Consider the following 15,322-nt stretch of genomic DNA (forward strand, 5'->3'; position numbering starts at 1 on the left):
AATGATTTGTGACAACACAAAAAACTTGTTAAAATTTTCAAAAAAAAATAATAACTCAAAATATAAATAAAAAACGAAAAAAATTCAAAAATTAAATGTTTCCGCCATCATTCACGTTCAAAACAAATTGTCGAAAAGACACAATGTCAAAATTGAACAAAAGTCACAATTATAGCTAAACAAATACACAATATATCGCAAAATATAACAAAGTGCTGAACAAAATATAGCACAATGTTGACACAATATAATGAAAAAGACACAATGTAAACAAAATCAATGACGAAAATAAACACAAAACACAATGATAAACAACAGACACATTGATCTTTTTCACTCATCGTTGTGTCTTTTTTTAAAACGAGAAAGATTGTGAAAACATTTTTGTGTTTTTTTTATTAAGTTTTGAGTTACAATTTTTTTATTCATTTTTTGGGAGTTTTTAAGTATGGCTATAAATTGTCTCATCCTAATCATTTTTATTACACTTTATAAAATGGCTTAACCCTACATATATAATAAAGTGAAACTAACCAACATGACAAATCTATAGTATAAAAATTTGCATGCCTGAAATGTATTTCTCTTAATGATTAGTTAGACAGTCATGTGATCGGTGAGACTTTAACTAGTATGCCATTTAACTAGCACGTTATTGATTAACTAGACATTAAAATAACAAAAACAAAAAACATGTGATAATTGGTTGTTAGTAGGCCGGACCCGATATTAATTTGTTTCTCACCGTTATAGGGATGGCGCCGGACACAATGAAGCCGGACACAGTCAAACTTTACCTACGTATATGGTAAAGATGGCGCTCTTTTAACTATAAATAACACCTAGCCTTATATCTTTTATAAATTCTACCTGCTCTTCGTTGAGAGAAAGTTTGATATTTTTTTATAAGGAATTAACATAGGTTGATTAGATTATGTTGCTATGAAAAGTTGTATGTTTTTTCAATTACCCAAACCCCACGACAAACCTTTTTATTTGAATCTTTTAATTACCGTATCACGTGATGCATGTATATGAAATAATTCACAAGTATCGAATTCTTTCAAATTTTATTAGTTTCTATAAATATATCACAATTTATTAGTTTTTTTTAAAGTTCGACTGTTCTTGCTGAATTAAAAAATAAAATAGATAATTCTACTGCAATGAACGTGCAATATACCGATAACATACAGAAACATGAACGAAGAAACGAAGAATCCGACCATTTTAATTAAAATAACAACACTTGGACTTCATCTTATAATGTTGGCCATTATGCATGCTTATTCGGAGATAAAGCATAAAATACTTTTAAGGAGTATTATAATTTAATCGCCCATGTTTATATTAATATGCTTACTGATTTGGTATCCATGCATGCAAACCACTTTGTAACAAGTCACTTTTAAAAGAACTTAAGAGTTTCTTTATTAGATAATATGATAATATTAAAGAAGAAAGCCCACCAAACTTCCACCATTAATTTTCGTCTTACTCGATCAAACAATAATCATCACACACATATTGTGTCACACAATCATATTTCCCTAAAAAGCAAAGGAAATTAAAATATATAAACCGACACAAACAAAATAGCAAACTATAATAACTTTGGGTTCACATCCCCGATTGAGAACCCGAATTATAGTTACCGATTATCAGGAGCCATGGCCGATGAATATCAAATTTTGCCGAGGAGAAGTCAATGTGAAACCGACTCCTCCCTGATCACCCTAAGTATATGAATTAAAATGTTGTAAACTCTATTTGTTATATGTTTTGAATTCAGGTTTATATACTCAGGAAAAAGTTTAAATACAAAGTTTTCTTATTTTGGTTGAGAAGATTATGTAGCCCGTAGTTCTAATGTGTTACATGTTGAAGCTATTTGGCTGATATGTTATTTTTTATGTAGGTTGTAAATTTTTTGAATCATGGTTATATTAGGCTGGTTTCAAAGTTGATGTGTATCTTTTGGTATTCTAAATAAGTTTGGAAGTTTGTTTGGGTTTTTAAGTTGTATTAATGTTATGATGGTTAGTATGATATGTTAAGGGTGTGTTAATGTTATAATGATTGGAAAATTGTAACAATACCACCTTAACGAGCCAAAACGGTTAGTACGGAAAATAAACGAGGCTGGTTTGGTAATCTATAAAGGGGTGGTTGGGGGAGATTAATAAAGTCAAAGGGTAAGTTTGAATTAGTTGGAGACTAAGCTCGTTTATTATTATCTTTTAAGTTTAGATAATTATTATTTGTTTTGAATTTGTAGTTTAAGTCTAAGTAGAACATGATTCGTTTGGGTATATAACCTTTCTTGGTCTCTGTTTGTTTTTTCATGTATCTTGTTTTTGCAATTGAATAAAAACAAAAGAGTCGATCGTTCCGATCAAACCTGTGCATTCTCGTGTGTGTTCTAGAGCCCCCCCCCCCCCCCCCCCCGGTTTAACAACTAGTATCAAAGCATACATACATACGATCCAGGGCCCGGAGAAAAGTTCAATTAAAGAAAAGAAGAATCCAACTAAACCCTAATTGGAAATCATGAGCAACATAGCAAAGGCAGTTCGTTCGAAGACCGCACAACAACAAAAACCCAATTGATTCCGACGATGGCAGATTCTCAGATTGCAAGTTGGATAAGGAAACTCAACAAATCTAACTATACGACCTGGGCTACGCGTGTGAAGTCGTACTTGCAAGGGCAAGATTTATGGGGAGTCACAAACGGGCCTGAAACGGAGACGCCCATGATCGATACGAATGAAGCAGTGCACAAGTGGAATGTTAAGGCGATCCGAGCAATGTATATTTTGAAGACCACGGTAGAAGAAGAGATGTTGGAATATTTCCAAGAAACCGGGTTTCCTAAAGTTGCGTGAGATACATTGGCGAATCTCTTTTCTATGAAGAATGACACCCAACTTCAGTTGTTAGAAAGAGAGTTGATGTTATTGTCTCAAGGTGAACACTCGATTCCATAGTTTTTCAGAAAAGTGAAGACATTGTGCAGGGAGATTGGTGAGTTGGGCCCACAGTCTAGATTCGGAGAACCTTGGATGAGACTAATCATCGTCCATATTTTGAAACCGGAGTACAAGACCTACGTTACCGCAATCCAAGGCTGGCCAACCCAGCCTACATTAACTGAATTTAAAAACTTCTTAGCGGGTCCAGAGGCACTAGTAAAATAGGTCGTCGGGGTGTCAGTCAAGAACGAGGAAAGAGAGATTTATGTTGAAAAGGGAAAACAAAAACAAAGGTACAATCGATATCAAAATCAAAACGATAACAAAGGAAAGAAAGGTGGTTGGGAGAAAAACAAGGGTTACGAAAAAAAAACACAAGGTAGAGGATAAGAAACCAAATAAGAACAACAAACGTTTTCCATGGAAGTGTCATAAGATGTCATATGGCAAAAGATTGTCGGGAAGAAAAATTTTATTTTCATTAACTGCCTTAACACAAATTTCATTATAATTATTACTTTACTCGCTAACTCATTCGTTATAACGAATGGTCTTTGTTTAAGCATCATTTGCTATCTCATTCTTTATAATGAATGGTTCCATTCGTTATCTCATCAGGATGAATAAATGAATAACGAATGAGTAGGCTATTCGCTATGTCTTTGAGATGAATGAGAGGTTCATTCGTTATAGGAGCATGCGAGTGTATCTTATAGCGAATGGCTTGATTCGTTGTCTTAACATAACGAATGGGTGGGTAACGAATGACGAATACCATTCATGAATTCTATAGGACGAATAAAGGGTTCATTCGTTATAAAAGTCATGTGAATGTATCTTATTCGTTAAGTAATGACCGGCGATTCGTTTGGCATAACGAATGAGCATCAGACTTGTCCAATCTTTGACCCACCCTGGTCAACACGAACCAAATTTGCAATTAAACCTCAAATCTTGACGAAATAACACGAATTTGGTATCAATGGGTTCGTTTACCCAGCGCCTACAAACCTTAATCATCCAACATTCATAGATCGTGTTTAAACAGTGCGTTTGATCGTTATAAGTTTACGGCTCATATTCAATTGATTAACCAGTTCAATGTTAACGAATTCCAACAAGAATCGTTGCATTTGATTCGTTTTTACCATTTACATTTAGATCTAATAATACTAAACGAAACGAGCATAAACGAACAAGTTTCCGTTATAAACGTACCTTTAACGAATCGGTTTCACGAACCCGATCTAATCTTGATGTCGGTTTCAGCTCTTTACGACGTCCTAGCACCAACAAGCTTGGGTTTTCATCTTTGAATCTAGGCTCGGGATATAGGGGGTGTTTGTGTGTGTTTTTTAAGGTGTAGTCTATGGTGTAGAGATGAATAAAAATGAAAAAGTTTAGGGTTTAAGGGGTATTTATACTCCCTTAAGCTCATGGACCTAAGGCCCATTCCATCCTTTAATGTTCAAGCACACTCTCTAATATTTTATTTATTTAACCGATTAACGACACACCAATAATAAATGAAATTTCCTTTAATAATATTATCGAAAGCAGGATGTTACAGTTTAATTGACGTTAGTGACGCGCACGAGTCGATAACCTAGTACAAAGTATAGTAAGGACTTTGGCCATTGATTTCGATTAAAATAGATAGTTTGTGACATAAATGTAATTACGAAACTAGACCACACACAATTATGACTTTTTTAAGTTCCTTTCACTTTTTTTTAAAAACATTAATAACTTTTTTATACGACATTATTAGTAAAGAGAAAAATACACCATAAATTTGAGCATTTTATTCTATGTAATTCACGTACCATACGTATTACTATACTTTTGTTTTTATTTTTTGTAAAGAAAATTTGAGGTTTTTCAAAAAAAAGAAAAGAAAACAAGATTTGCATAGGTGCACGACTAACTTTTTTCATGCATAATTATTTTTATTCATGGGTAAACATTTTTTTTTCATTCCTAATATAATTTGTTTTCAATAGGCGTTATTTTTGTTTATGTATAATTGAATTGAAATATAAAACATAAGTATATTAAGTTATAAAACTTTTTTTTGAACAACGATATAAACAAATATTATAATAATTGATTTGAAGCTTAATTAGGATTAAAAACAAATTTTAGTGACATGTCTAAAGACTAAATTTAAAAGAGGGAGATCTTAGGTTCATGTCTCACATATTAAAAAAAATTGATGGTTTTAGGTTAAGATATGAGGTTTAAACATCCACGATGAGTTTCCTTTTGAGCGTGGAAGGAAGGTTAGTGATATAAATAATCATTAAAAAAAATCTAAAATATAACTCAACTAATTACACGGATCGTTATGTGGTTTACATAGACTACCGATTTTCAATAAATACAACTTTTCAATTATTTATAGCAAACTATAATAAATACAACAAATGACCTCATAATGTACGACCCAACCGGTTGAAGTCATGCTCTATAGTTTTTACCTTCACCAAGCCTATGTTAAGAACACATGAGAACTTAGTTTTTTATTTTATTTTTTAAGTAACAACATACTAATTACTTATATTATGGGATGGATCTTGCGAGAAGTGATATTACAGAGAGAAGTGCGATAAGTGAATGTATAACTTCATTAATCCCTAATTTCACACTCCTTTTCATATGATGTTACATACATATATGTAGGTTGGTTGTATTTATGTTTTAATTACACATTCAAACCTACCTACAAACATATAAATGTACCGAGCCACATTCAAACCTATGTACCTACACACATACAAACATACATGCACATATACAAACATACGTACACATATACAAACATACGTACCTACACACATACATATGCACCTACACAACGCATCTACACATAAGTAAGAGAGTGAAATTAGGGATTAATGGAGTTACACCTTCAATTCTCGCACTTCTCGCTGTAAAAAAACTTCTGAAATGATCTTACACCTTAATTAGGTAGCTTAATCCACCACTACCTTACACGTAATAGAATGCATTTAAAGTAACATATGCTTCTAGCCTTCTACTCACATTTGATGGTAGCACCACATCTTAAGTTATAATGTGCTTATGCAACATCATACATCAAAGCTTAAGTGTTTTCAAAATATAGCAATTCTCGACAATCTTTCAACCAATTTAATTACATCGAGTAATCACAAATGCAATAACGGTTTTTTTTCTTCTTTTTGTGGTCAAGAAATTAGACAAACATACTCAATCATTTTAACACATAAATAATGAGCGATTGCACTCATAATCTTTATTCTCAATGAACATTTCACAATTCAACATGTCATTGTCTTCCTCTTATTTGAATCTCCAAACAAGAAATCAAGGTTGTAAAGAACAGGAACCATGGTTGAAGTACATAACAAAACTAGCACCGGCCCAAAATTCCAAAGCATAATGGGAAGTGCCGAATAGAAAATCCGGTTTCCGATCATGCTAAGTGTAAAACTCTTCTCTAAAAGCTCTGATACATACATCCAAGTCACTATAGTTGAATCTTCAGGGCAATTGATCAAGTAATTCACTTGGCCAACGAATCTAATTGACAACGAATAACACATGAAAGAAGAAAGAAATAGGACAAGTAGTGTCACGTACTTTAGTGCCACCATGTATTGTCCATGAGCCCCATAAATGGCGTTGTTAAGTGGCTTTTTGACACTATAACTACTACTAATAACAGCCGCCAAACCGCAACACCAAATTATTGATGTCGTAGCCATCAAGGTTAATCCCATGAGTGTGTTTCTAAATGTTTGGATAGCTAAAATGTGTTTCTTCTCGTTATCCTGTCAAAAATGATTGAAGGATATTTAAAAGGACCATAGAATATGAAAATTAACCGGCTTTTGTATCCATAAAAGAATTTAGGAGAGTTACCTTCATAATGGTGGATACCCATAACCGGCGACCATGGGCATTGGCACCCATGACAGTCGAGAGTGGTTGCTTCCGAACTTTATGCCATAACCAAAGGTGATAGCAAATAGATATCATAAATGATAATGGTACCATTACTAGGTCAAGATAGTATTTCTTTAGTTCCATCTATCCAACTTACATATATCTCGTGTATTCTCGTTGGTATCACAATCAAACAAGTAATACAGTGTCTGCTTAGTGTATGTGTATATATAGCGTGAGGTTGGGTTGGGCAGAATAACATTGGTTAGAACCTTCAACGAGGAACAAAAGGAAAAAAAGTAACACTCACATTAATCTAAAGTTAACATCACTTTTGATCATACACTAAGTGCTTTGTTGGGCATGCATTAAGCCCTTTTACTTGCTTTATAAATGATATGAAGTCTCATTCTTAATATATTTACTAAAATGGCATCCATGCAAGACATATTGGACAATGATGAATAGTCCACCTCAAAAGAGGTGACAATGATAAAATAAAATAATGTAAAACATTGAACGACCTAATTACTTTAAAAAAATAAAGGTTGTTTTTTTTCCTTAATTTTGGTTTTTTAGTATTGCAATTTTTATGTCTAGACCACGTATTTTAATTAGTGTCGCATGTGGTATATAGTATACCAGTTTAATTTATGTCGTTCAGTTTGTGTTAATATAATGAACTTTTGTTAAAAAAAAAATAAAAATTTATGTCATGTTTTAAGGGTTGTACATTCTTTTTGATATATTCAACATACAAAGATTAGCATGAGGATATCCAAATCGATCCGCATCCTTGTCTCGGTCTCATACGTATGTTTTGTGCTTTTTATCCGGTCTTATACTTGTGTTTTTTTTTTGAGTCGAGGGTCTCTTTGAAAGCAACATTTATATTCTTTGGGATAGAGATACAATTTGCCTATATCTCACATTCCTCATACCCTACTAATAGTTGTGCTATTTATGAGAATTTTACTTGATATGGTTGTTATTGTATCCTTATCTCGGTCCTTTTGTTACTCCAACTTCTTTTATGTTACACGGTGTGGGTTAGAGGAGAAGGTCCGTGAGTGTAGCCTCGTACGGAAACATTTCCTCCTTACCTTGCTTCAGTTATTGTTAGATGTTGTGTCTCATCAATTAGATGTCAAAACATTTTTACATGGTTTTTCCTTTTAAGAGGTTGATGAATCGTTTGAATAAAATAATAAAATATGTTATGATTTTAAGCATGCTCCTTGTGCCATATATATACCAACATTTATCTTTTAATAAATCATCCTTGGTTTTGTCAAATGACCACTCTTTCAATGGTTTGTTGTCATTAGGTTCATTTAATCAACATTATCTTCTTACAAAATGTATGTGGTTGTAGATGGTCAATTTTAACTCACTTTTTGAATACTTTGTCTCATGTGTACATACATTTTTTTTCTTCATATGTGAACAGTGAACACAAATAACAAATTTTATACTAGTTAAATAAACGTTACGGAATTATAATATAGACAACCACATGCATATAAAATAAGTGATCAACACATAGTAATGTTTGAGAGAGAGAACGTAAGGCACCTTCCCAACACATTGCTTTACCTGGTCGGTTTTTAAACAGGGTACCATATTGTATTATGTGGAGGTGAGTTTGATTCAATAGTTGGTTCTGCTTATTTGCATTAAGACCGCGTGTTGTAGACCGGGAGGGGGGGGGGAGGTTATTTAACGAAAAGTACAGTCACGTCACTGTCACATAGATAGTGGGTACTAACTAACCAAACTAAAAAACAAGTGTTATGAAGAAGGGTTAGTTAACAAGGTATTAAAATAACAAAAAAAAAGGTGAGTGGTTAAATGAGGGAGGATCCTACATATGTCCCTCTTGGTCGCCGTTAATCGGTAAGCGATGACAAAGGGTATAAGAGGAGCGCCCTTGTGCGTTTTGGTTTGAGATCCAATGTTTTGCTGAAGTTGCCAGGTAGGTGGCATTTGAAATTTTTTTCGAAATGGCATAAAAGATTGGAATGAAATAGTTTCTAGGAGAGAGAAAATTTAAAAGATATCTAGATGATTTAAAATTTCGAATAATGGATTTTAGAATGATAAATTGATAGCAGAATGTGTTATTTTGTGCCGGCTGAGTTGGATAAGAGTCAGGACTTACGCCGTTTGAAATGGAAAATGGCGGAAGCCACTTCCATGGCATCCGTCAATGTGATTGGCGCGTCACTCAACAAAAACTAACATATCCGCCCCTATAATTTTACAGACTTTCGCCATTTCAAACGGAAATAGTGAATAGTAACCTACGCTGGTAGATTTGACTAGTCTTTTCACCATTTTGACACACTATTCACTCTTGCCAAGTTATGATTTTTTTAAAGTTCTTATTTTCTTTTTCAGTAAATCCTATTAAGTGTTTTTTCAGTTTATCAAAAAATACATGTATTTTTTAGAAATGGCTAATTTGAAAAATACACGCTTTAATAATTTTTCAGATTTGGTACTTGAACCAAAAAAGCTCTTCTCTTTTAAACTGACGTCTTTGTCACTTCAACTACATGAGCCCGTATCATTAAAAAATTGCTATTACAAATTAATAATTACTGGCTTAAGTAGTTGAAGTGTTAAACCCAAAGACTTCAGTTTAAAAGAGGTGGTGTTTTTGAGTCAAAGTTTCACATGTAAAAAATATTAAAAAAACAAATATTTTCCAAATTAGCTGTTTTCAAAAAAATACTTTTATTTTTTTAAAAAACTTGATAGGATTTATTAAAAAAAAGAAAGTAAAACTTAAAAACAAATTCGTAAGTTAACTTTTGCCATTAATTTGAAATGACAAGATTGAATAGTGTGGTAAAAAAGGTGAAAAAACCCATCAAATCTGTCAACGTAGGCTTACTGTTCACTATAGCCATTTGAAATGGCGGAAATATGTCAAAATTATAGGGGCAGTTGGGCAGACAAGCTCTTGTTGAGTACGTGCTAGTTAAATTGGCGGATGAAACGGCAGTGACTTACGCCATTTGAAATGGTGGAACACAAGAAAATTGTCATGTTTCCAGCATTTCAAATGACGTAACTCCTGATAATAATCCAGCTCAGCTGACACAAACTGACACGTTCTGCTTTCATTTTAGGATATGTCATTTAAATGACGAATAACCTAGAAATCTCCAACATCTTTTCTCTCTCCTAGAAACATTTCACTACTTGAATTTTTTTTCTGTTTTTAAAAACTTTTTAAAATCTACCACCTCCACAGCACTAGTTCTAAGTATCTAGACGGAAATAAAGTCATGTTCCTTACCAAAGAGAATGGGGTCCAATATGTGTTGGAAAACTGTTAGTGAAAATGGACTTTTGCTAACTTTGATTTAAGTAATGGTATTTATATATGCGTTATATATATATTTCCGGATTGGTGTCATGCTAAAAGCTTAAAGCCCCTCAAGAATAAAATCATAATGGTATCAAGAAATTGTGTTTTATGATTTGATAGTAAATAGGAGTAATAATTCATGATATAATACAAAATCAGTGAGTTGTCGTATCTAAATTAACCACGTGCATGGTTAGATTAACATGTTTAATGCTTCTAGTTAAGCAACTGTTGCTCGACTTTAGTAGCGTCCATCGGCCTTCTGTTGATAATATTAAATTTGTGGCTTGAGTTATTCATTGTTGTAACATATCGAAGCATTAGCGACTGATATTCTAAAATTTTCGTTTACAATTTTCTAGGGGGAGGGGGGGGGGGGCATGTGTGATTATGATGAATCTCGGTCTTCGCATATACATATCGAATTATCGTCAATGATACTTATTTTATAGTAAGGAAATGAATCATGGAGCAAGTAACATGATTTTAAATGTGTCAGAGTTAGGGTTGGTAATCAGATGCGGATTCTCCCAATTGCCCAAGAAAATGTTTGAATGTGCACATGAGCTCATTCCCAACCTAAAGCTCTGCTTCCTCTATTCGCTAATCGCAAGTTTGCAACCATCGGTCTTTAGCCTTCTGTCCATCGCTAATTACCAGGTTACATACATCAATTGATTGATAGATTGAAGTCATCACTCATTAAACACGCATTTGAACCTGCCACTTAATTAGTCAAGCTCGTTGTTAGCATGCGGCTTGTGCCTCCCAAGCGAAATCTAATTCTAATTATCTCCCTAGTCTCCAAATGCCTCTCATCGCCATCTGATTGCCTCGACCATTCAACATCTTCGAACAATCAAACATTGAAGGATTCGAAGCCCAAGCCTAAAACCCCAATCGACATGGTGTAGGATTTCAATCAAACTAGTAAGTTTTAACATTTTTTTTCCTTATATTTTTTTTATCTCTAGAATCTTGATAATTTAATTTGAATACATATTTAATATCTAATTTGCATAAATATTCTATTTTCTTTTACAATTTACGCCTAAGTTAGATGCCTACATATTGATTTGAGGCCCTTAGCTGCTAATTTGGGGGATTGTTTTGCACTAACTTAAACTAAATACTTCTTCTACCTTTACAACTTTGGTTTCGTTTAACTTTTTAATCCGACAAGCATTTTGCGCCCCTTACCTTATATTATTGTCCGCCATGTATTTGACACCAATAAATAAATATGCAATGTATATGGGTTTAACAATTCAACCTTCGATAACCTTATTTCATTTCTTCGTTGACAAACCTGTGGAATATCCTGAACAAACAAAAGCATATTCGATAGTAGGAATGATCAAAACTATTGTTTTCTATGTAGTCATATACATAAATATGACTTGGTGGTTTCAATCTTTTATTCTGACTTGTGATGTGTGTAACTCCACTTTATTTTAATGATATTAATGAGAAAAGATGGTAGGGAACACGAGTGAAATCTGACTGGGTATGGATCGAGAAACAAGAAGACACGACGAAGCCAACAAATCCACCCTTAATTTCTTTCTACACCCACCCACATAACATGGTGGCCATCGCATCGTTAATCAACACAGTTGAGTTCTATATCTAGATAGATCACCTTTCGGTGGCTGCCATTTTTGCAACCATTTAACATTTTCTATAAATAATTTGGATAATGACACTATTTGTTGATTAATGAGCTAGTATTAGTACTCGCGCCACACGGCAGGGATAGAAACTTTTTTGCGTACTTATAGCGGTTGCGGTTGTATATATGTTGATCAGTTTCTCATGATGATAATGGAAAAACATAATAATATGATAAATCTATAATAACATGCGTAGAGAGTGTGGTAACAACAAAGGAATATGATCCGGACAATATAATTGTCAACTTGGTTGAGTTTCCCTTTAGAGTGGATAACTAAGGATATAGTAAAAGTGAGAGAGAGAGAGAGAGAGAGAGAGAGAGAGAGAGAGAGAGAGAGAGAGAGTATAATTATGTGACAATTATAATGTTGATCTTTTATCTCTCTTTATTTATATACATGATTATAATAATTACATATAAATAAATACTTTATCTTAAATCTTAAATATATATAAACGAACACTTTAAAAGCTCTCAGGTAGCTCTATAAATTCTTTCAAGTCACAAAATTGTTTTATTTGTAAATGAATACTTCCCATTCATTTGACCCGAATTCATGGGTGAGTCTCATCAAACCCAGAAAGCCCTTAAACGTCTTATCACATCTTATAAAAATAAATCTTAACAAATATTTGATATGAAAATCCGATAAGATAAGGATATATTAATAATTAATATCCGATTTTTTTATTAAAAAAGATATAATTATAATTAAGAAATAATTTTATATTAAAAAAAATAAACGGGTTATGGGTCTCACCAAACCCCGATTGCTTTTAAACGGGTTATAACATCTCATTTTTTTGTAGAACTCTTTCATAATCAAACACTAAGTATATTATTAACTTACGATAAATAAAACTAAAATAAAAAATATATATATATATATAGATATATATATATATAACGAAAATGTAAATCAATCTCGTATTACGAGAGATAGAACCTAGCAATAATAATAAACGGGTCAACAAAACATTAAGTAAAAAAAAAATCTAGAAAACAAAAATAAAAAAGAGAAGAAAAAAGATAGAATAAAAAAGGGTTTTAACTCAGCGAGTGCCAAATGTGTGTTGCAAGGAAAACGTCGATCAACCTTTTTTTTTCATCTTTTTAATAATAATTATTTACACGTTTGAATTAATAAATGATGACATATTTATATCCTTAGTTTTAATTGATGTTATTAACAATTGGATAATTTAAAATTTTTATAACTACATAAATTTGAGTTTTTTATATTTAGATTTTACAACTGAAGTCATGACTGCTAACGGTGGTTTGGGTTTATGGCAAAGTATAATAACTTATAATATAAACAAAAGGAAAAGCACGTGAAGAAATAAAATAAGTGAATTTCATCTTATATTGATGGATGAAAGAAAATGGAATGAAGAAACACCAGTCGAACCCCGGGCAGATTACTGGTAACCTGGAGGTTAGATAGATGTTTCCCACGAGGGGTTAGACCCTTGGAAGATGGTTCTTCTGATAACCTGCAAAACAGACACCGTGAGCTCGTCACTGAGAAGGGGGGGTTCCTCCTTGTGACCACCCTCCGGCGTGAGAATCAGACTAGATTGCTCTTTAAATATAAAAGTATATTAAGAGATTGCTAGAGCAGATATCAGGTATATATGATAAGATAAGATGATGTAAGATGATCATACCATTGGGGTATTTATAGCCGAAGGTAGGTTTCCAAGGGGTTTAGCCGGCCCAACACGCTACCAACTGTAACCTATGCACGTGCCCTGCCTGTGAGTGGTGGATAGGTAGCGGCTGACACAGAGCAGGCGTGTCGTGCACTCTTCCTCTTCTGCCAACTACAGGCTAGGCACGTGGTATGGCAGGAGTTGGTGGGTAGGCGGCGGCTATTGGTCACAGTGCTGTGGCGTGCTGTCTGCCATGCTGCTGTCAGTGAGCTGTCGCATTCTTGGTCAGATCTTTTGTCTGTACCTCGTCAGGTATCACACAAAAGATCCTCCATCATACGGACTGGCTCATTTAGGCGGGAGTTTTCCCCCTCCCGCCTTTGCTCATTCCTTCAGGTGACACTGGGGAGAGTTAAGTGCCTTGTGCGTGTAGCCATGCTGCGCGGGTGGCCTTCCCTAATGGCTTGTATCCGAGGCTGCGGGGACAGGCGGAGTCCTTCACCATTGGGAGGCATTTCCTGCGGGACCAGCTTGCGTACTGCGCGTAAGGACGTTACGTCTCTGAGCATGGTTGGTCCTGCGGATCCAGTTGGTCTCTGCGCAGACGTCCCTGTTTAGGGTGAGTCTTGCGGGTCCAACTGGGCTCTGCTGGGACCTACCTCTTCAAGTCCCCCCAGTCCAATGTTCTTCTCATGAGTGTTTAATAAAATGAGGTGAACTTTTGGACTTGAGCAAAGGGTTTTGAAAAGGGTTTTGTAAGGTTTTCCATGGGGATTCTTTCCGCGGAAGTCCTTGTCACTTGCAGAAATGCCCGAGTTTCCTGCTTGGTCTTTGGGTATGATGCGGGTAGGTCTGTAACCTCCTCGCAAGTCAGGAGCATTGAGTCCCAGTTGTATGTATTTTCCATGAGGTTTTGGTAGTTTTGAACATAGTGATCAATTATGTTAAGACCACCAATTCCATCTTGGAGCTTCAAACAACGTAGTTCTCGACGTTCCCCGCTATGCGGGGATGTTATTTCCGTTTCCGCAAGCATTGCCCAGAAGATCCTTCTTGGTTTCAATTCCCAGCGGAGCGCTAGGTATGTGAAGGGTTTTGCCTTAACACTGTACCTGTGCTCGTCTTACGGTTACTTTACTTCCAAGGTATTCCTGGCGTCAATTCCCTGCGGGTGTTAGGTATGTGAAGGGTTTTGCCTTTACACTGTACCCGCACCCGTCTTATAGTTACTTGGTTGCCGAGGTACTTGGCTTCAATTCCCTGCGGGTGCTAGGTATGTGAAGGGTTTTGCCTTAACACTGTACCCGCATCCGTCTTACGGTTACTTGTTCAAGGTTTTCTTGGCTTCAATTCCCTGCGGGTGTTAGGTATGTGAAGGGTTTTGCCTTAACACTGTACCCACAGCCGTCTTACGGTTATTTGTTTGCCAAGGTTTATTTGGCTTCAATTCCCTGCGGGTGCTAGGTATGTGAAGGGTTTTGCCTTTACACTGTACCCGCATCCGTCTTACGGTTACTTGCTTGCCAAGGAGTAAGGGGTATTTTCCCGCTTTCTTTTTAATATTTTCGAATTTTGAATTTTGAAATTCGAAGAGTTGGTGAAAAGATAAGTCCAAACCTCTGAAACGTCGTGCGACGGTTTCTTCTGACTGTGTCAGGACGTGCAGGGAGTTATGGTGACGTGACAGAACATGGTCATTCCAGTTGCT

At 34.8% G+C, this 15,322-nt stretch overlaps 1 protein-coding gene across 1 annotated transcript; it reads right to left on the reverse strand.

The window, feature by feature from the left end:
- Positions 1-6,170: 6,170 nt before the first annotated feature.
- Positions 6,171-7,263, reverse strand: LOC143537955 (uncharacterized). Its single transcript, XM_077031610.1, has 2 exons — positions 6,882-7,263; positions 6,171-6,790 (listed from the first exon to the last, which is right to left on the reverse strand). The coding sequence occupies exons 1-2, from the start codon at positions 7,047-7,049 to the stop codon at positions 6,278-6,280; spliced, it is 681 nt and encodes a 226-aa protein (XP_076887725.1). The 5' UTR covers positions 7,050-7,263; the 3' UTR covers positions 6,171-6,277.
- Positions 7,264-15,322: the final 8,059 nt, after the last annotated feature.

Source organism: Bidens hawaiensis, unplaced genomic scaffold (assembly GCF_021521415.1).
Source record: "Bidens hawaiensis isolate Kalapana, Puna unplaced genomic scaffold, B.hawaiensis_p1.1 tig00011438_1, whole genome shotgun sequence".
In the NCBI taxonomy this organism is placed as follows: Eukaryota; Viridiplantae; Streptophyta; class Magnoliopsida; order Asterales; family Asteraceae; genus Bidens; species Bidens hawaiensis.